General features: G+C 37.4%; 1 protein-coding gene across 4 annotated transcripts in view; it reads right to left on the reverse strand.

The window, feature by feature from the left end:
* ATRX (ATRX chromatin remodeler) overlaps positions 1-22,532 on the reverse strand; it is a 141,043-nt gene that overhangs the window by 47,262 nt on the left and 71,249 nt on the right. For all 4 annotated transcript variants that reach the window (XM_077827054.1, XM_077827053.1, XM_077827055.1 and 1 more), the window contains 12 exons: positions 22,147-22,255; positions 18,174-18,353; positions 17,306-17,447; positions 16,927-17,036; positions 14,675-14,821; positions 14,251-14,428; positions 9,791-9,928; positions 8,931-9,106; positions 7,169-7,286; positions 1,898-2,028; positions 1,468-1,556; positions 1,112-1,284 (listed from right to left, as the gene is read on the reverse strand). In XM_077827054.1, coding sequence (XP_077683180.1) covers positions 1,112-1,284; positions 1,468-1,556; positions 1,898-2,028; positions 7,169-7,286; positions 8,931-9,106; positions 9,791-9,928; positions 14,251-14,428; positions 14,675-14,821; positions 16,927-17,036; positions 17,306-17,447; positions 18,174-18,353; positions 22,147-22,255 — 1,691 coding nt within the window. The remainder of the gene's footprint in view (positions 1-1,111; positions 1,285-1,467; positions 1,557-1,897; positions 2,029-7,168; positions 7,287-8,930; positions 9,107-9,790; positions 9,929-14,250; positions 14,429-14,674; positions 14,822-16,926; positions 17,037-17,305; positions 17,448-18,173; positions 18,354-22,146; positions 22,256-22,532) is intronic.

Here is a 22,532-nt window from a genome sequence, read left to right on the forward strand (position 1 = left end):
ACACAGGAGACATACTCACAGCAGTCTACAGTGCAGGTGGACCTTTCATATCTGAAGCAAGATGGAAACAGGGCAAACCCTCTTCAAACTCACACTGTACCAAGCATCCATTTTAAAACTATGTATATGAAGTTAGATGAGGTCATGGATAGTAGAATCTATCTACCCACTAACATTGTAGTGATTTGTGATTAGTAAGAAATGGTATGACAGATTGTTTCCTTTTTATTATTATAAATTAATGTTGATAATATATTCCTATATATATTATCTATATATAAAAGGACCACCACCCTTTTACAACTATATTTTAATCACAACTGTTTATAAACATATAAACATATATTTACAAATGTATTTTAATTATGAATTATGAATTCAAATTCATTGTCATAAGAATAATTTATCTAGGAAAGGTTATTAAACCCATAAAATGAACCTGCCAAAACATTTACCTACAAATGATTCCCATCACTCAGCAGAAAAGAAAAACAAGATTATTTAAAAACAACCATTTGAAAGTGAAGTTTACAGATGTATGCAGCTGAACAATAATCTCAAAACAGCCACCTTATTCTAGATCTATTACAGCCATCTGCTAGCTCAACATCCAAACAAAATTCCAGATGCATCAATGCATTATGTAGAATATTGTTACTAATCTTTCTATTCAGATTTCCTCATAGACCCCATTTAGAAGGTGAAAAGTAACACATTTATCTATCATCCAGCAGCACTGTTCACCTCTGAATTCTACTCCAAATCGACCTTAAGTTTTACAAGAATGAAACTGTTGGTTTGTGTCACCTGAAGCAGGCTTGCAGGGTATTTTGCTCAAAAATAAAAGAAAAACAATAGTTAGTTGCTCTGTCACAACACAAACTCACCCTTAGGCTGATTCTCCCTTTGTTTTCTAAAAGTATATCTATATTAGGGTTTGTTTTGTGGGGAGGGGAATTGGTGGGGAGAATGGCTTTATTGAACTGAGGACTCATCAGTTGTAACCAGGCATAGTATAAGCATGGACTGCACTAATTCCCAGCCTTGTCACGATCACCTTTTTCAACATGATGCAGCATCATATCCCAGTTTACTTGTGCATTACACTCACTTTCGTCTGACTTTACAGCCGATGGAGGGTTGTTTGCAAGTTCCTCTGTATTTCCTTCTCCACCCCCACGAGATCTTGAATTCCAGACTTTAATCACTTCAACATCATTATCACTTCCACTTCCACTTGAGCTACTCTCTTTCTTCGCTTTCTTCCCCTTGGATTTTTTTTTCCTAGAAACATAACATTGTATGTTCACTATTTAAAAATCTGCAGGTGAGAGAGCCAACAGCTGTAACAGTAAAAAAACAAAAAACCCCACAAATATTGCTTAAATTTTTGTAACTTTAAAAGAAAAGAAATCTAACAGAATTTAAGTTAAGCACGTATGTTTCACACAGAAAAGCTCAATTTACTTAGCATAATCATCAGAGCTTAAACTCATTGAAGTTTCATCTGAATCTGAAGCTATGAACTCATCCAAACTGTCTTCATCAAAGTAGCCCTGAAAAACAAAATTAATATTCTTAGAACACAGATTTTTATTAAGTACCATCATCTAGACTGAAGCCTCTATTAAAACACTTAAACATCTGTTTATTCTTCATTTAAACAAACCAAGAGTTCAGTGAAAGATCAACATTTCAAAATGTTTTAATGATGACAAAATTTCTGGGGCGGGGAGGGGGGAGAGTGGCCATAAGTGAAATGGCTGGCAAAATCACTGTGCCCCACAGCAACAGAGATTTCCATTAATTTGCCAAAAATCTACCTATCATTTGTCATGTCTTATTTGGAAAGCTTTCAATAGAAGCAGAAGTATGTATTTTGATATATCTAATTTACCTTATTTTCTTTACTAATATAGTCCAGCTGCAAACACCAAGGGTGAGTCCAGATTCTGCTTAACATCTGGAAGTCCTGGAAGAGCTTAGCTCCAGCTTTGCCTCTTCCACCTTCACTGCTACTACCTACACCTGACAATAAAGTTCAGATTATAGAATGAAAGCTTGAATTAAGTTTGCCAAATACTGTTCCCCCTTTGAACAACACATTTGTTTAGTATAGAGTGTTCTCTCCAGGTGCACATCTCACATTGTAATTTCTCTTTTAGAGGGGTCAAGTTACCTAGTTACAGGATTCTTTTCTAGTTAAAACAGTCAAAACTAGATTTCTGTCTTTTTCTTGATGAGTTACACGATAACATTTTTACAGAGGAGTGCATTCTCTCCTCAATGGGAATTCATATAAATCCCAGCGAAGGGGCACTCAGGTTTATTCAAGTTTGTAAAAGCAATTATTTTTAAAACCTAAGATTAATATAAATGTTATGATTTTGTAAAGTTTCAGTTAATTCAGATCATTGTTTAATGTAACTATTTCCTTGCATATTTTGTAACTTTAAAACTGTGCTAATGTAAAACAGCCAGAAGGTGTTAATACCTTGTCTATTTTCATTGACTAAGCTGAATTTGCTGCAAAAAGTGAACAGCATTTGTAGTGAACGACTGGATTAAAAAAATTCTTTTATTTTTAATAGCCTAAAGCAGGGATCCAACCCACGGCCCACCAGAGCATTTCATAAGGCTTGCGGCCTGCTTCAACACAATATACTAACAGATGATTCATTAGCGTTTTGTCATCAGGTTTACATCATTTTGTGTGCTCTTTGCTGTTTTTTTCCTGTTTTCTGTAATGCTGATGCACGTTTTATGCACTGGATTTCTTTATTTGTTTTTAAATAGATAATACTGTACATAGAAACAACCTATCTAAATACATACAAACCAGAATCTGTTGGCTCTCACAAATTTGTGCTTAGGTTTATGTGGCCCTCTTGTGTAATAAGGTTGGGCACCACAAGCCTAAAGGGTTGACAAAGAAACAATGTCAACTTGAAGTTTTTGAAACTGACTTATCTGTACAGTGAAGCCTGTTTAAACAAAATAACTGGAAAAATCATACATTTTCTGAATCACAAAAATAAATGCCTGTGGGTGAACCAGGCCAAAAAACTTATTCAAGAATTTCAGTCAACAGGCTATAGAAAGAAGACTAGTAAAATGAAGGCATAAGGGAAAGTATGATAGCAAGCTGCTTTTTGCCACATTATAAAGAGTTACTCTACAGTTAGCTCCATGTAATAATTATTCCTTTATGTTCCTAATAAAAGGTAAAAATAACACTGTGGTAGCTGGGATGGCTCTTATGGATTTGGAAGGGTCCCTACAAAAGTGCTAAGTTCAGATGCCCTAACTCCATGATACAGAAACAGAGAAGAGACCACCTCCTCTAAAATCTGTCATGCAATTAAAAAAATTATTACAGATGATATAATATTTTCTACATTAATGAAAAGTAGAAAAACTATTTTCATATTTGGAGTAAAGACTAACTTTCTAAGATTATGTATTCTAGTGGCAACTTGTACCACATCTGAAAGTACTTCAATAAAACACTGAACTTTTTATTTTTATTTGTATTTGCGGGTAAAGAGAAATTTCTTCTACTGGAACTTCAGCCTCAGTAGTAGGATTCATTTTTCAGATATTTAACTAATACAAATCAGAAGGTACTTTGCTTAGTTGAAACTGCTGGAATACCAAATGCAGAAAGTGGCACTTAACTTAGGGACCAGTCAAATGGCTTAGAAGATAGCAATATGGATGGATATTAACAAGGAAGACTCAAGATCTAGACAGATTTGTGACACTGTCAGTCCTTGAGTGAGTTGGGGAGATTTAGTCTCAATAAAAAAAAAACTAATGACTTATCACAGAACATTGTACATCCCTGGGGTGTGAGAGACTCAAAGCCCATTAAAGTACATGAGAACCTTTCTATTGACTTCAGCGGGCACTGGATCAGGCTGTTTGCCTTCTATCAGCTACAAAGTAAAAGGTGTGCAAGCAACTGCTGTCCAGTAAACGAATAGGGAATTCTTCAGTGGCAGCACAGAATAAGAACAAAGTAACAGCACTAAAAGATTAGTCACACTGGGCTAATTTTTCAGTCAGTATGTGCCCCAGGTGATACTATTTTTAAGGGTATGTTGTTTGTAGCATGGTAGGTAAAACACAGTTTATACCAGAAAGCCTAAAAATTTCAGCAGACAAACACACACATATAAGAAGCCAGCAAAAGTTTTGAAGACTTTACAAAACTACTTCTATTGCTTTGATAAAAAATAGTTGTTCTGAGGAAGCAGTGTGTTTTCACCTACTGAGCTGTTTCAATGAAACTTACAGTTCACTTATTTTTAAGCACACGGATAACTTTAGGAGGATATGCATTTGGAATGTTGTAGTAATTAACAGAATACAAATATATTTTTCTTCAGTGCATTTATATAGGTGAGAGCCAATACTGAATAAAGGTTTCAGAGTGGTAGCCATGTTATTCTGTTTCAGCAAAAACAATGGAGTCCTTGTGGCACCTTAGAGTCTAACAGATTTATTTGGGTGTAAGCTTTCGTGGGCTAAAACCCACTTCATCAGATGCATGGAGTGAAAAATACAGTAAACAGTATATATATTACAGCACATGAAAAGATGGGAGTTGCTTTACCAAGTGTGGGGCCAGTGTTAACGAGGCCAATTCAATTAAGGTGGAAGTGGCCTATTCTCAACAGTTGACAAGAAAGGGTGAATATCAGAGGGAAAATTACTTTTGTAGTGCTAATGAGGCCAATGCAATCAAGGTGGATGTTGACCAAAAACAGTTGACAAGGTGTGAGTATCAGCAGAGGGAAAATTACTTTTTGTAGTAACCCATCCACTCCCAGTCTTTATTCAGGCCTAATTTGATGGTGTCCAGTTTGCAAATTCATTCCAGTTCTGCAGTTTCTCATTGAAGTCTGTTTTTCAAGTTTTTTTTGTTGAAGAATTGCCACTTTTAAGTCTGTTATTGAGTATCCAGGGACATTGAAGTGTTCTCTACTGATTTTTGAATATTACAATTCTTGGTGTCTGATTTGTGTCCATTTATTCTTTTTCGCAGAGACTGTCCGGTTTGGCCAATGTACATGGCAGAGGCGCATTGTTGGCATATATCACATTGGTAGATATGCAGGTGAATGAGCCCCTGATGGTGTGGCTGATGTGGCTATGATGGTGTCCCTTAAATAGATATGCAGAAAGAGTTGGCAACGGGGTTTGTTGCAGGGATTGGTTCCTTGGTTAGTGTTTTTGTTGTGTGGTGTGTAGTTGCTGGTGTGTATTTGCTTCAGGTTGGGGAGCTGTCTGTAAGTGAGGACTGGCCCGTCTCCCCAGGTCTGCGAGAGTGAGGGATCGTCCTTCAGGATAGGTTGTAGATCCTTGATGATGCTGACCCCCTACTTGGTAAGGCAACTCCCATCTTTTCATGTGCTGTAATATATATACTGCTGACTGTATTTTTCATTCCATGCATCTGATGAAGTGGGTTTTAGCCCACGAAAGCTTATGCTCAAATAAATTTGTTAATACAGAATAGATTAAGTTATAGGGTTGATTAGTGATGAGCTCTACAAGACTATTAAAACACTGTATGTGTTCTGCTTTGAAACACACTCAGGTGGGGGGGTGTGTTTAAATAAAGGTTTTACTCCTTATTAAAAAAAACAAAACAAAACAAACAAAACCTGAAAAAGAGCTTTCGGTTTTTAGACCTGCAATTTTTATAAATGAAATTACCAACACTGGTTCCGGATGACTGGTTAGATTAGCATCTTAACTGAAATAAAGGAAACAGCCCACACGAAGTTTGAAAAAGAAAACCTAGCTGGCAATTTAGCTAAGACACCACAAACTACACCCAGCTATAATCCAAGCAAGTAAGACAACACTCTGAATATCATATCCAAGTTGAACATCTGCTGTAAATCACAGTTTGATACAAAATGCAATTAATCTTTTATCATCCTTTTCTTGAATTAAACTTGGGAGGGTAACTGCAACAGCAAAACAAACCATGAACAGTCACTGCGGCAGCTATATACAATCAATTTAAACTGTGCCACATACTTCAGTCTATCTAATGCTAAAAAGATTAAGTTAGTACACATTTGCATGATGGACTAATTTAGTAACAGTTCTAAAAAGCAAATGTATGCTAGGTTATTCATTAGATAAAAATATGATTGTATCATCATCATGACCCCATGTATTCTGCAACCACAGAATTTAACATGAAGAATATTTCATTATCATAGAATAAATTAGTGTTGCTACAGAGTTTAGGGATAGTTGCTGTAGAACTTTAGAGCTGCTGCTGTGGAATTTGGTCCAATTGTGCCACTGAGTGCATAAGGCCTTTGCTAGCTTCTTGAGTTACCATTATTGATGGTAAATACAACACTATCACTTTAGAAGTGCTGCTGACACTGGCAGGTTTTGCAAGATGCTGAACTGCAAGCCCCAAGAAAACCACCAACGTTTTAGAGTCAAGAGCACAGCAGTTCTCAGCATTTGAACGTGCCTTTGTTCAAGCTGTAAGATTTTTTAAATTCAACAAGTTTGTGTATGGCCTTGCTTCTTCTAAAATGCTAAGGAAGTTAAAAATTAGAAAGGCAAACTGGTCCTGAGACATCACGGAAATCTAATGACAAACTTAAATCTTTTCACTACCTGACCAGTGGGATGTGGAATGAGACAGAGGGGGCAACTCCATATCACGCTTGCAAACGAGTAACGTGAAAGATTAACCAGTACTGCCCTCAGAACAAAGGCACGCTGAAAGATTCTGAGGACAAACCAGGTCTAGGATGTGATCAAATCAACTAATTTCCTCTTGAAACAAATGTGGGTCCCCAGATGTAAAAGACTTGTGTAATAATCCAAAGACCGCTTGAAATAACGGGTTTGCTTAAAGAGTACCAGCAATTAATCCACATAATGTATGAATTACTTAAATTATATTTTTGGGGAGGAAGAGAAAGGAAAGGAGTAATGAACCACAAACAAGAAAAGTAAGTATTCGTATTCTTCAGTAAATATTTAGTTATATGTAACCATCTGCGCCAAAGTGGATTTCTACAGCAAACCAAAAGGGACCATTTATAGCGTGTTATGAAAACATTAAAAAAAACTGATTAAATGATGATCAATCACATTACCTAAGTGTACTTTAGTTACCTACCTGTCAAGTGATCCAAGTAGTACTGATACAGCTTACACTGAATAGATGTCATTCTAACTGCTAAAACATATTCATATTTTGGTGGCAGGAACTTCGTTAATGCTGTGTAATCTTTCCTCTGTTAATTTACAAAAGGATGTTAGTCAAACAGATAAGTGTGTATAAAGCAAGTGGATTCTTACTCAGAGTTTAAAAACCTGTGGCACCTTAAGAGACCAAATGTACCACAAAAGCCACCTCTAGGATGTTTTCTAACCACAGAGAAAAAACTATAATACACAATGAAAGCCAAATTATACCAGCCCATCTGCACAGGACCATTTAATCTAGTACAGCTGGTTGCCCACTATACATATCTCCTCTATGCACACATTTTACGCCTCTGCTGTGTCAAATGCAATTTCAATAGTTGTTTCCAGTGACTGCTTCTCTTCAGCATAGTTAGGGTGAACGAGCCCCAAATGACAGTGTTTGTATTATGGACACTGAATGTGACTCCACAGGAAAGCCACTCATGATTTTGGAGGGTGGGTGTGATTCATGATTTTTGAATGCTTGTTTGGCAATGCTATTTCTAATCCCTTTCCTCATTCACTTGCCTACAGTCTCTGCTACTCTTCATCTGCCTCCTCACCCTCCAAATGGTGGGTGTTGACAGTTTAGGGGCTGACAAAACTCCCCACGGTTTGTCACAGGGCTACTCCCTTTGTGGCAAACCAAGAGAAGTTTGTTGGACTCAGGGACTAGTTTAGGACATCTAATAATGCTTAAATATTAAGTTATTTGTGTATTAATTAAGATTTTCATAGTTGCTGCCTTCCTTCTTTCTGATATGAGCAGGAAAGCTCAGTGGGAATGGCTTGTTCTCCAGTACTGTACTACTGTATATTTAGCTTCAGCTGGGTAAGGCCCCTCTTGCTACTGTGTATCTTCAAGTGGCTTTCCATTTTCAGATGTATTGGTGCAGGAGATACCAAAAAAAAATTTCCAGTGTGGACCATTTTTATTTTTTATTATTATTATTTCTTTAAATAGAGACACTGCCTGATGGTCCAGCTCCCTTCCCTATTTATGACCACATGACTCACCATCACACCCCTTCATAATCATTTATAACATCTCTGTGGCAATGATAGCAACTGCCTAAACATGAAAAAGTAATATTGGGGAAGGATTTATGTATTTTTAGGTGTCTTTCAGGCAACAGGTGTTTCGTCCTTTTAAAAAAAGGAAATCAGTCTTCATCCCCGCTTCCTCCTCTTCCATCTGTTTTGATTCTCTCAAATGGAAATAGGAGAGCCAGCTTCAACAGTTAGACAGTTCTCCATGGACCACCATCTTACCATACATTTTAGGAAACAGTAAAAGGCAGGCTGGTTTTTAAGTTTAAATTCAGAATATTTCAAAACTGAAGTACTGATATCCTATCTGATAATATAGATTACTGGTCCAGTAAGTCAGGAAAACAATTCTCCAAGTTGTGTGTGTCCTGCCTAAGATGCACTGACAGGGTTTGTAAAGACTGCGAAGCTTTTACAAGATTTTCTGTTTATATGGAATTTCTGAATTATTTACAATTCAAACTACTTATGAAAACTATACATTGAGTCAAAATGATAACGAAATTACTGGACTATGTATGTAGCAATTGTAGATGCAAATTTAGAGGACCCAGACCATAACATTTTTTTAATTCAAAGGAAAATAGATTACTATAATATTAAGTTGATTGAGTTAATGTGAAGGTAAAGTATTTCCATACCTGAACACATCCAGCTAGCATCTCATACAGTATGTGGGCACGCTTCTTCATTACTCTAACATCTACCATGGTGGAGTCTGCACACTGACCATTCTGGATTGGATTTATAAACCGATTTCTGAATTCCTTAATTGACCCAAGCAAATTTTCCTTGATAAAATTAACCATGCAGTGATCTGGAAGAGAAAGATCAACTCCAGTTCTTTAAAATTAAATAGTTCCTATGGAAAAGTTTGTTTTAAGGAAAGCAGAGAATGGGTGTGTGTACACCTTTCATAAACTCTTTTCTGTTAAGCAAGGTAATGTAAGGCCAAAATTTTCCCAAGTGAGTCCTTAAAGTTAAACATCTACCATCCATATTTAGGTACCTATGTACTTTGATTTTCAGACGGTATTAACCATTTTTGAAAAATTGGCATAAATGTTGATCTGATGCATTGATGTAAGACTTACTTGGAATGTCGTACTGCCTGTGAGCTTAAACATGCAGGGAAGCAATGATATAGAAAAATTATATTTACAGTAGGTTTTGTAGTAGTTGAAAACAAAATTATGGCAGTCAGTAGAGGCACGCATTACTGGGGGATTTCATTCTAAATTAACTAGACTTCCAAGAGTGACTTAGTATGTAAGCATCAGATTTCTAAAGCAGTTTACATAGCTAAAACATCTCCAATACATTTATCCAGAAGGTAAACTAAAAAGTAATGAAAATTATTCTACTAGCTGTAAGGTGTGGTCTGGTACCACCAGGAACAGATTATTTTCTCCTACTTCAAAACTAAATAATATATTACTATACTGGCAGAAATGTATTGAAGGAAACGTTTTCTGCACTGACTATAGAAGCATTTACTTACATTCTATAAGATTATTCTGCAGGGGTGTTCCTGTAAGAATTATTCTCCTCCTGGATCGTATAGAATTCATAGCTTTAGAAACAGCAGAAGCTTCATTTTTTAATATGTGCCCTTCATCACAAATAACAAAGTCAGGGCCTAGAAGAAAATCAAGATGTCTAATGCAATTAACTTTATTTTCTGTAACCACGAGGACGCTCGTGTCTACAAGAGTCTGACTTTGCTCTATTAACAGGCAACCATATGCTGTTTTTAAATAAAGCTCTCTAGATTTAAGGGCATTAAAGCCCATACCCTTGGCTTGCAAATGCATTCACAGTAGTTGATTCTTCCAAGATACATAACATAGTGCACAATGTATTAGTGGGCAGAATTAAGCAAAACGTTTTACAGTACATTCCTATTAAAAACATCTAAACGCACACTATAGAGACAAGATGAGTGAGGGAATATGTTTTATTGAACCTAAGGAAGAGCTCTGGGTAGCTCAAAAGCTTGTCTCTCTCACCAATAGAAGTTGGTCCATTAAAAGATATTATCTCACCCACCTTGTTTCTCTAATATCCTGGAATCAACATGGCTACAACCACACTGTAAAATGTATATTAGTAATGCACGTTTTCCCTGTCAAGTTTCATAAGCACACATTTTTAAAGTCACATTACACTGCCATCTATTGGTAACTGATAAGAAGTTATAAAGAGAACCGAAGTCCAACAGCAACTTTCTGTATGAAGACAACAGAGCAGTATGCAATATCCTACTTGACAACAGATAGAGCTGAAAGCCTGATGAGTTATCCAAGTGGTAAACTTGATTTGCCCACTGGTAAAAGGCAAATTTTATTTGATGTTAAATAATATCAAAGGCCCACCTCAAAGTTCCCCCAAGCTTTTTTTTTTTTAAAAAAACATTAATTTCAAGCAAAGCAACAACTTCATTTTTATTGGGTTTATAGCCAACACATATAAATCACTTCTTGATACTTAACTTACACAAAAATTCTTAACATTTAAATTTACAACTACCTCTATAAATTTGGATGCCAAGATAGCAAGAGAGAAAAAAATATATGAAAACTTCTTTTAGAAAGCCAGCTGCCTGATCAATCCCTCATAAAGATAGTTTGTTTCCAATACAGCTTTGCAAAATTCTACCTGCCCATTCATCCACGACAAGCAGCCTTTTCTAACAAGTAACCATACGATTTGTTTCTTTTATTATCACAGTCAAAGCCAAATAACTAGGTTTTGTGCTTAGACTAGTACTTTTTCATGACAAATATGCATGTCTAATCTAGGCCATTGTAGAATAGCTCCTCATCATTCTCCTAGAAGCTAATGCTGGGATCAGAGACCCATCACTCAAGGTGTACCTATTAAATAACACAATGCATTTATATTGTATTTTCCATCAAAGAATCTCAAAGTGCTTGAGAAGTATTAATTCAGCTTTACAAATGGAGAAAACTGAGGCACAAAGAAGCCCAAAATCAAATAGAGACAGATCTCAGGGCTACTAATCATGTGTTTTAGTCACAAGACCATTCTTTCCTCATCAGTAAGAATAAGCTAGCAACTCCTTTATGACTAAATGCATCTTGCCCAATGCACCTTCATGAAGCCAAAGACTTAGAATTTAAAATTAATTTGTCTTGCTTTGTGGTCATTGTCATTTGATCAGCCATTAATTTTTCCCATTCTGCTGTGAAGGACCAACCCAGAAAAAGGACATGAGTTTCGACATGATGGAGATGGAGTCAAGGCAGAGCACAATGAGCCATCAGAAAGCCAAGAACTATTTAGGGTCTGCTCATCAGAAGAGCGGTGCAGGTCACCTACACTCAAAAGACAATACCACTATTCTTAATGACAGGTTTCAGAGTAACAGCCGTGTTAGTCTGTATTCGCAAAAAGAAAAGGAGTACTTGTGGCACCTTAGAGACTAACCAATTTATTTGAGCATCAGCTTTCGTGAGCTACAGCTCACTTCATCGGATGCATACCGTGGAAACTGCAGCAGATATTATATACACACAGAGATCATGAAACAATACCTCCTCCCACCCGACTGTCCTGCTAGTAATAGCTTATCTAAATTGATCATCAAGTTGGGCCATTTCCAGCACAAATCCAGGTTTTCTCACCCTCCACCCCCCTACACACAAACTCACTCTCCTGCTGGTAATAGCCCATCCAAAGTGACAACTCTCTTCACAATGTGCATGATAATCAAGGTGGGCCATTTCCTGCACAAATCCAGGTTCTCTCACCCTCCACCCCCCTACACACAAACTCACTCTCCTGCTGGTAACAGCCCATCCAAAGTGACAACTCTCTTCACAATGTGCATGATAATCAAGGTGGGCCATTTCCTGCACAAATCCAGGTTCTCTCACACCCTCACCCCCCTCCAAAAACCACACACACAAACTCACTCTCCTCCACAGACCATCTTTTATTAACTAGCCCATAACTCAAGGTAAGATCCATATCTTTGCCTTAGCTTCAGCTGAAGAGAGTTCACAGCTTTTCTTCACTCGTGTTATACTTCAGTGGCCACCCTACTGGATGAAACAGGGAAGCCAAGGCTGTCTGTAGCAGGGAGATTACATATTAGGTAAACAGTTTTGCCCTGGCTCCCCATGTTAGGCAGCTGGCAGCTTTCCAGACTCACGACCCGCACAGAATATCTAGTTCGTTGTTGACTTCTTCCCTCCCACAGATACTGATTTTTCCTTAACTTTTAATTTCCCTACTCATAGGAAAAAAAAGCATTCAGGGATCTGAGTTTCCCAATTAGTATAACTGTGCATTAATCAAACACTGGGGATGCACATAAGTTTCATCAGTATATCTTTAAATTTCTTTTCACTGTTTTAGGTTTTTGAAGGTTTAGATCCTCCTTTCCCTCCCCCCCCAATTCTCTTGTGTTACCCATTCATTTAAAATTGTTGGAGGAGGAGTCTCTGCATGGCGACCATGGAGGAGTGGCTCCCACTGGTGCCGGTGACCAGTGCCAGGGTGGGGAAGACAAGGACTGAGCCAACAGGGCTCGTTTCCCTTTAAATGGCACTGAAGGCCCCGGTACCAAATAGTAGCCAGTGGCCATATGTTCCCTTCCACCAGCCAGCACCACCACCACCAAACTCTTGTACTGTCTGTGACTCTGGTACCAACAGCGAGAGCAAGTTTCTGGCCGAAGCTAAAGCCTCAGCCGTGGACGGCATTGCAATAATCCCGGCACCATGCTGACCTTCCAATGCTGACAGTTCGGCTGGTACCAGACTCAAATGAGCCCACATAGGGGCCAGAATCAAAGCATCAAAGCACTGAGCTGCCAGAGCCAAGAAGTGACCTTGGTCACAGGTCACACTCTGCTCTGGTCTCCATGTCTGGCCATCCTTGGGGTCGGAGAACATCCTCTCTCGGTCAGCAGCTTCTTCTGTTTCTTCCTTGGTATTGGGGATGTCAAATGGCTCTGTGACTCCTGGACAGTGGAAGGAGCACTCCTCACTGATGCTGAGGTACTCGGTGCCAAGTCCGAATGGCACGGTTCCAAGGAGGGTCTCACCTCTGCTTCCATTAGTTCAGTCTAGCCTCTCCATCCTTTTTGGTATGGGGCTTAAAGTCTCTGCAAATTTTGCAGAAGTCCCCAATATAAGCTTCACCCAAGCACTTAAGACAACCGGAGTGCAGGTTACTCCGGGGCACAGCCTAGTTGCAAGAAGCACAAGGCTTGAAGCCTGGCGACCGAGGCATGCCTTGGTACTGAGAGCGGACGCTAAACAGAGAGAACTAACTGAACAAACTACCAAGACGTAACTATCAACAGCAAATACTGAGAAGACAAAGTCTACTGAGAACTTGCAAGAGTGAGGGGAACAGTCCCAGCACTGTCATGGGTGGTAAGAACGAACTCAGGGGATGTGGGGTTGGCAAGGCCCTTTATACCGGTGCAATGGATATGCAGCACCAGAGCCAACCCGATGGATACCACTGAAGAAAAAATTTCTGGTGACTCTGCTCAGGGCGTGCACATACCTGCACTGGAATGGACATGTGCAATCACTTGAAGAAAAAAGGTTGACCAAAAGGGATATTTAAGAGATGAGGAAAGGTCATCGACATATTTTTTGTACCTTGTATCTTTTTTCATATGAGTACATCTCATTCATATCCACAAGAGAGTCCTAGCTTAAAATACTCTGAGTCATAACTGAACATTTTTGTAATATAGCTGTGTGTTACAGAAATCACCCATGCAGAAACTAAGTTAACTGTAAATAAAACAGCTTAGTGGGTTCATTAATACATCATTAAATGATTTTCCTAAAAGTATATGTAAAAAGAAAAATACTAAAACATTTCCCACTTGCAAGAGTTCTAAATTCAGCCCATACCCTTAAATGGACAGCTTAATTGCTACTCTGAGTCCTTACATTAACAACATTCACTTACCTGGATCAACCAGAGCCTTGTTAAATATTTCCTTAAGTTTTCTACTTTTCACATTCCTGCCTTGTGCAAGATTACGGTACATCTCATAACCTATGATCATAACTCCTCCATCTTCCTGCCATCGCTGCAGCATATAGGATCTTTCTTGAGGGCGTTTTACAGTTGCTAATTCAGAAACCTTTTGAAAGAGAATACTGGATGTTGGACTCTGCTTTTAACCAAGACAAAACAGGAGTCTTGCAGAGTACTACACAACTTTACATACCTAGATCACACCTACTACATCAGTACAAGTAAATTTTCTGTATACATAAAACACAATCTCTAGTGTGCACTTTGAATGGTGTAATTTTGTCATAATCACTCAAACTGTTCAGCTATATAAGGGACTTTTAAAAAAAGAAAATTCTTAAAAATGAAATACCTCTAGTTTCTCATCATCTTCTAAACCTTCTTGCCATTTTTCAAACTCATTCAGCCAGTTCAAGGCAGTGTTCAGTGGACACACCACGAGAGCTGTGCTGAAATCCAGTTTATCACACAACAGAACTGTATGGAGAAAACTCACTACCTGTAAAGGGAACCAAGCAAACTACTACTTAGTAGGAGAATACTTAAGGAAAAAAAAAAGTTGCACACAGACACACACAGCACCACCATCATTACACACACATCCATGTCCAGTCTTCATTTTCTCCAAATAACGTATAAAAGTTTACAAACAACAATCTTCCTACCCAAACAGCCTCACCCTTTTTGGGGGAGTAGTAGTTAAAACTTTGGGAAGAGGCAGGGCAGGGCAGAGCAGGGGCGGGGGGTTGGGGGAAGGGATGGAGTGGGGGCGGGGCCTGGGGTGGAGTGGAGGTTGCCCCAGCCCCACATCCCCCTAGGGACCGCCCTGTGTGTTTGAGCCTCCTTTCTTCCCCATTGAGAATAAGCCCAACTCCTTAAATTATTTATAAGGAAAGACTGGAGTTTCTTGAAACTTGGCACCAATCTTGCATTACATGCTTTCCAAGTTAACAATTCCTTCAGTATGGTGACCAGTTCTGTACACCATATAACAGTTCATTCCAAACTTCAGGACTGTGCTGCAAATATGCAACGTTCAATGGAAACTAAGCTGCTTTTAGCCCTTGGAACTATCCTGCCATCACCAGGTGGAGAACTAGTATACTTGCTCTTATTAAGATGAGAGCTGCTGTTAACATCTTATGCTAAAAATACTCAAGTGTGAAAGGAAAGAGTGCCCAAAGAAACTGGTCATTTAAGCCATCCTGGAGACTTTGACCACTCATTTTACTTGACCTTCATCTCCTTGTTATTTCAAGGTATTACAGAAAATCTCTTAAAACCTGTCTTAAATCTACTTCTTACAATGGAAATAAGTGGAGGACAAAAGAACACAGAAGCAGCCGAAAGTTAGAGAGGAAGTACTGAAAAATAATTGTAAAGGGGGCAGGGGGAATCAATTGCGATTAGATTATAAAGACTATAAAGACCCATGAAGACAAAATGTATGTTTGTTACTGGCCTTCTGTCCAATAGGAGAGTTACACCCATTAATTCCTTAATCATATGAGCAGTTATAGGTGACAGAGCAAAAGAAACCTTCTGCTGTGAAAATATTTCGTAATGATAGAAAACTCTCTTCTTTATCATCTGGATTATCAGATGATCCAACTTGCACATTTGTCATATTAACAGATTCCAATATTTTCCAATGTCTAGTATAAGGTACTAAAGGTTTGCCTAAAAGTCAGATTATGCCAATTCAGAATTGTTTTAGGAAATACTAAAAGGTCAATTTCAGGATTTACGTGAAACCGTAACACTTCCTATGATTTAAGATTGACAAAATAATCGTTTGTGACATCCATAAATGTTGATACTCTTAGAGGCATCATATCATCCAACAGGATGCTACTTCTAAAGACAGCAGTCTCTTCACACTGGAGATGAGACTATTTTTTTAATATATTAAAACCTATACTGCATCTGCGTTGCCTGATTTTAATACAACTTCCCCTTGAGAAAATAAGGGCTAAATCTCTACAGAACTCTGCTATAGTAGAACTACAAATGAAATCACTGACAGTGAACAGACAGGTATCTCAGACATGACCAGGGGATAATCTGGAGCCACTGAGGAAAGGAACCAATTTAAATAGTAAACTCACTGAAGAAGGAATGTTTCAGAGAGCACAGCCTACTTGAAAAATAAGAGTAATGTTAAATAAATTCAGAAATATGGGTTTCAGATGAACATAACAGATGCTTGTTCATCCCCCTGTAGTTACGTATTATTTTGGAATGCAAAGAAGTTGTATGTATTAACTCTATACAGATCATATGCTTTTAAACTAAGACCAAATTTATTATCTAATTTAGTTATTTTTAGGCAAGTATAATATGCACATTGATAGAGCTCAGGGTGCATGAACATATTTTATAAACGGCAAATACATATTAACGCCAACTCTTTCAGAAAAGAGGACCAATCTCTACCAACACGCACTTCCTCTTTTTAAGCAACCTCATCATGCCATTGCCTAGAAGAAGGGGTGGGTCTTACACTGTGTCCTGAAAGTGATTAAACTTGGCCTCTGGTTGGACCAGTTGAGAGAGTGGGTTCTAGAGTACAGGATGCCTCACCAAAAGTCCTTTGCCACTTACCTGCAATGTTTTTCCTAGACCCATGCAGTGGGCAAGAATGCATCCAGAACCTGCAGATTTCTTTGTTTTTTTCAAAGATTCACAACAGCAATCCCACATGAACTGAACACCTGGAGAGAATTTTTTTTTAAGAGCTCCTTTAAAAAGTATTAAACGTTTTAAATTTACTAAAGAACTTATCTGAAAAGACATTTTTATATAAATTAGCAATCAGATTAAGATATTTCCAACACAATAAAACAAAAACTCAAAGTTAACAGCATTTCCCAAGTAATCGTACATAAGACACCAGTTCAACATGTAGGCCCTGCCAGCACAAGGGGAAAAAAAAAAAAAAAAAAAGAGTTCAATTAACATAATTGTCTTTATATTTTCTTACCATCTACTTGATGTGGTTTCAGTTTGGTAACTATGTTTCTGTGAACCTGTACTATAGGTTCTTTGGTTTCTTCATCTTCATCTAAAACCAGTTTAGTTGTGATCGGACACTTCAGAGGTGAAGCATCTTCTATTTCTATCACCTGGAAGCAAAAAACAATGTATTATAGGAATGCTTTGCACATGACTAATTCAGGCCCTTTTAAACACACAAGTTCAATGAAATAGCAAGGCCCTATTTGCTAAATCCAAAAGGAAAGATTTTAAGCAATCTTCCCCTTTTTATCCCCTAACATCTCAGTTCAAGATTTGTCTCCACAAAAAATAATTTAAACAGTTGAGACAAGAAACAATAATTCCTTATTTATTGATCATTAACCTTAAACAAAAAAGCTTTATTCTGCAACAAATTACAAGTTTAAGTATGAATGTGTGATTTATGGTGTGATTGTCCCTTTAGGGGAGATCAGTCAACACCTGGTCTCTGGTGTGTCGCTTTAAGATGGTGGTTCTCAACCCATGGCCCACTTGCGGCCCAATCAGCACGAGCTGCGGCCCATGCGACATCCTCAGGGCCAGAGAGGTAGTACATATATTGTGTGGATGTGGCCCCATAACACAGAGAGCTGCATCTGAGGCCCACAAAGGTAAATAGGTAGAGAACCAGCACTTTAAGATGCCTGACCACTAATCCTTACTATCCTTAAGGGGATTGTCATCCTATTACACATGGTTCCACAAATCTATAATTTCTAAACACTTAAAATTCCTTACCCGCAGCTAAATTTATGATGTCTTTAAACACCATCAGCAACTAAACTTTCAATCAATATCTCAAGCAAAAGTAAAAATAAATAAATGAGATGTACCTCTCTTAACTTCTCTCTCTCTCTTTCTCTTTCTGCAATACGTTTTCTTCTCTCTTCCTCCTCCTTCAGTGCATTTTGTGTTTCTGTTCTAAGCTTATCATCTTTAAGAATCTTTCGTATTTTCTTCCGGCCTTTTCCAGGAGATTTTGAATCATTGTCATCTTCATCCTCAGAATTACTCTATTACAATTCAAACCAATTAATCATTAGTATAAAACCTGAGACACGAGGACTATTATAATCCTGACTTTTGAATAAATGATCGAACTTTGTGACACAGTTCTTACCTAAACAGGAAAAGGAGTTTTCAAATTGAATTATCCAGCATAATTTGAAAGATCTTTTACCAACTTGTGTTGACAGTTTAACACATTTAAAAAACAGAGGTTACATTATTTTAAATTATGCCTACACAAAGATATTAAGGGGTGTTTTCAAATCATATTGCTAAAAATGAAAAAAGCACTCTTTCCCTCTTCAACTAGACATACCCATACCTGGACCTAAATCCACTTCTACCACCAGTAATTTCAGTTGTGACAACACAAAGGGAAGCTTATAATAATTTCCTCCCCATTACTGCTATTCAATATGGTATAACCAGAGAAATCCTACAAGACCTGGTTGACTCCTCGCTCCAGCTATTGCCACTGGTCAGGTGGATGATGACTCTTCTGAGTTTGGTTAAGAAATTCCACTTTACTTAAAAGTAATAGCTGAGTGTCTTCACATAACTCCAAAACGCAGCTGGTTTTAGTTTCTATGAATGGAAATTTTATCTAGTCTAGTCAACAGTTTTCTTATTTAAGAAAAAATAGTTATGTAAAAGAGTTCTGTTTTGGCTTTTTTTACTTAAAGTATTTTTTTTTTACTGTTTGTATATTTTCCTATTTGGTCTGTTTTATGGCTTGAAAGAATATAAATCAAATCTAAAGAGAAATCAAGTATGTCCTAACTCAAATAGTTTATCAGTAGGAACACCTAATTTTAAAATAAAGTCTGATATCTGAAATGTCCTTCATTCACTGGGCTAAGCAGCTATTTCTAAAACAGAAAAAAATCAACCATTAGAAAGTCTAAGGACAATGAAAGAAAAAAAATTCTTCCACTGTATAATCCATATGTTTAAAATCTGAGTATTCTGTAAAGCAGTTAGAGAAAAAAAGGATTATTCTGATTGAAAAGTGATCTCTATAGATCAACAGGTTGGAAATCTGCAGGCAAAATCAAAAATTGGGAAGAACTCTCTCACTCCTTCACTGTAATGGCTGCAAACTGGACTGTTCACTGTAGGAAAACAATGTTTCTTTGAGCTCTAAATGTGAATCCTTGGGAAATATTCTGAAAAATAGAAATGTAACAAAAACATTGGATTTTTCCCCTCACAAACAATATATTGAGACAAGTTTTAACTGAGATCTGAAATAATAATCCAATTGACAGACCCTTTTAAACCTCCATTATGGATATAAACTAAAAATATCTGGATCCTGAAGTAGAAAATATGCCAGCTGAACTATTCTCTTCAGACACTAATTCACACAAGTTTCATTATTTCCAAAGTGAAAGAAAGTTGTAAGGGGTTTATTTAAAGTTGTGAAATACCTACTAACTAGTCTAAACAACACTACATAAGGGCGTTACTGTCAATTCCCACATTTTAAAAAAATACCATCAGAGTTACTGTGTGTTATACTCTGTTAAATTAAGGGACAAAACTTCAAATAATAAATCTATTTAAGTTTTTGACCAAACAAAATATTTTCTTGATACAACAATTATGGAGAACAGCTTTACTAAAAACAGCCAGGACTCTCTTTGAGATGGTTTTGATGGTTTAAACAGCCTATATCTATCCCTTAGACAGCTATACAAACTATTCATCAGAATAATTCCTTTTCCCTTCTATTACCTAAGATTTTGATGACCTCTAAAATAGCTGGCAATTATAACTTGTGTGCTAATTAATTCTCTGTTTCCGTGAATTAAATAAAGATACTAAACTCAACAATCTGCTTAGTACTTATTTAATTTTACACTATTGCACCTGGAAGAAATTAATAGTTTTTTTTTATTTTTTCTTTCCACTTGAATAAACTGAGGATCTTTCTGCATATACGAGACAAACATATTTGGTGGTTTCCCTTTTTAATCTTGAATATTTACTATTACTGCATGCTTGTATCTTTCAGAAAATGTCCACTGATTAAACAAAATGTACATATTATTCTATAGGTAGTCATATACAGAAATATATTATCTGTGCATTCATAAAGAGGACATTCCAAAAAAAGTAAGACATTTTAAATCATCTGCTTTACATTTTTTCTCCACGCTGTTCAGAGTCAGACACTATAATTGCACCTATTGTGAGATATAATGAAAGGTGTTCAACTGTTACCGAATGTGTGTTTTCGAATTTTGTCTAAAATGCAAAATATATGTACTGTTCAACATTTAAAAGATCAAAACCATTGTCTAGAATCTGGCCTACTGCAGACAGCTTCTCCCCACAGAAGTCTGCCACTGCTCCTCAAATTGATTTCTTAATAATCCATATCCCTACCATTCCAGCACAGGGTCTCTGACTAAAGGGTAGAAATAAAACAAAAAAAAATCAAGGGTATAGAGGTTTATATTACGTATTGTTAGTATTAGAATAACATTCTATTTGAGGTTGTCTGGACATGCGATAAGAATGGAAATGGGAAAAGAATGACCAGCAAAGAAAACGTGGGAGGAAGTCTGAAGAGAAAGGGACTGGAATGCGAAGACCTACAAACAACTGCCATGGACCAGAAGGCGTGGCGAAGAATGGTGGGCACTTCCGACCCCATGTAAACAGGAAAAAGAATCAAGAAGTGAAGTTTATATTAGAATAGCATCCAGAAGGTCACCCAAATCAGGACTGGTGTCCCAATGCACTGGGATTATACAAACACCTAGGAGACCACCTCTAACCCCAATGGATTACAATTTAGTTTAAAACAAGATGCAACAATGGAAATATTAGAGGGATGGGGGACAGAGGATGTGAGTGACACTGACAAGAAAATATGATTATAAAAACAAGCTGCATGTAAAATTAACAGGTTTTAAGTATTTTTTTAATAAAGAAGGAAGGAATAAAGTACTGAATTGATAGAGAAATTATTATTATTAATATCAGTAATTCTATTAGGTACCTATTATCAACTAGCTATATATTGGAAGTGTCACAGAAGAAGAGAATCTCAAGTACGAATTTGAAGGCTGCCAGAGTACTGGGCTTTATGGATTAGTTTGTAGTGTATAAAAAAATGCCATCAGCAAGTAGGATCATTTAGACCAAACTTTTTTACTGTAATTTAGGTTTGGACTGAAGTTCTGCCTCATGAGACAAGTGCCAAAAATAAAGACTCTTGAAAGACTTCAGAAGCTTAGGTATACAGTCATCTGCATTTGAAGTTTAATCTGGTTTGGCAGACTCAATCACCTACTAACAGTTTAATGTAAAAATGTAATTATAATAAAGAGAATGTGTGAGTTAAAAATTTTAAAATGTTACAAGACATACAGAAAATGAAGACTCCCTAATTGCACTTTGCAAAAGCAAACTCTAGTTATCATTAAGGTTACAATTTTTTCCACGAAGGTCACGGAAGTCACAGAATCCATGACTTCCAGCGACACCAGTGACTTCAGCCCGTGGTGGCTGGGAGCTGTGGGCTACTGTGGGGGTGGGGGCACCCGGAGCTCCGAGTGGTCCCCTGCAGCTGCCTAGCGACTGTGGGTGGTGTAGGGACCCCCAAACTGAGCTCCCCATTTTGTCGTGGATATTTTTAGGAAAAGTCCCAGACAGGTCACAGGCTCCTGTGAATTCTTCTTTATTGCCCGTGACCTGTCCGTGACTTTTCATAAAAACGTCTGTGACAAAATCTTAGTTATCAGTTTCAACAATTTGGTCAGAACATAAGGCATTGCTATATGGTACCTTATTATTGTTTTCACTAGAAGAATCCTCCTGAACCTTTATGCGTCGTCTTTTCTTTTTCTGCTTGTAACTCCGCTGATTTTCTTCTGCCTCAGCTTTCTTAGCAGATCTGAGAAATGGGAAAAAATTTCATTGATAAACAGGAGAACACTGATGGATCAAATGTTTGTTTTCCTCTTATAAAATACTCTACTACTCAATACAATGGTGTATTTCTCTCTTTTCACCCTATAGACTAACTTCCTCTTACAAGAGGAGCATCACTATTATATCAATTCTCTAGATTAACTGTTTATTCCTTAACAGAAATGCAAAACAATATGTTCTTCTGTAATGTGGACCCCTTTACTATCTTCAGATATGCAATAATGATGAATTATTGACTT

This window comes from Eretmochelys imbricata, chromosome 9, assembly GCF_965152235.1.
Source record: "Eretmochelys imbricata isolate rEreImb1 chromosome 9, rEreImb1.hap1, whole genome shotgun sequence".
NCBI lineage: Eukaryota > Metazoa > Chordata > Testudines > Cheloniidae > Eretmochelys > Eretmochelys imbricata.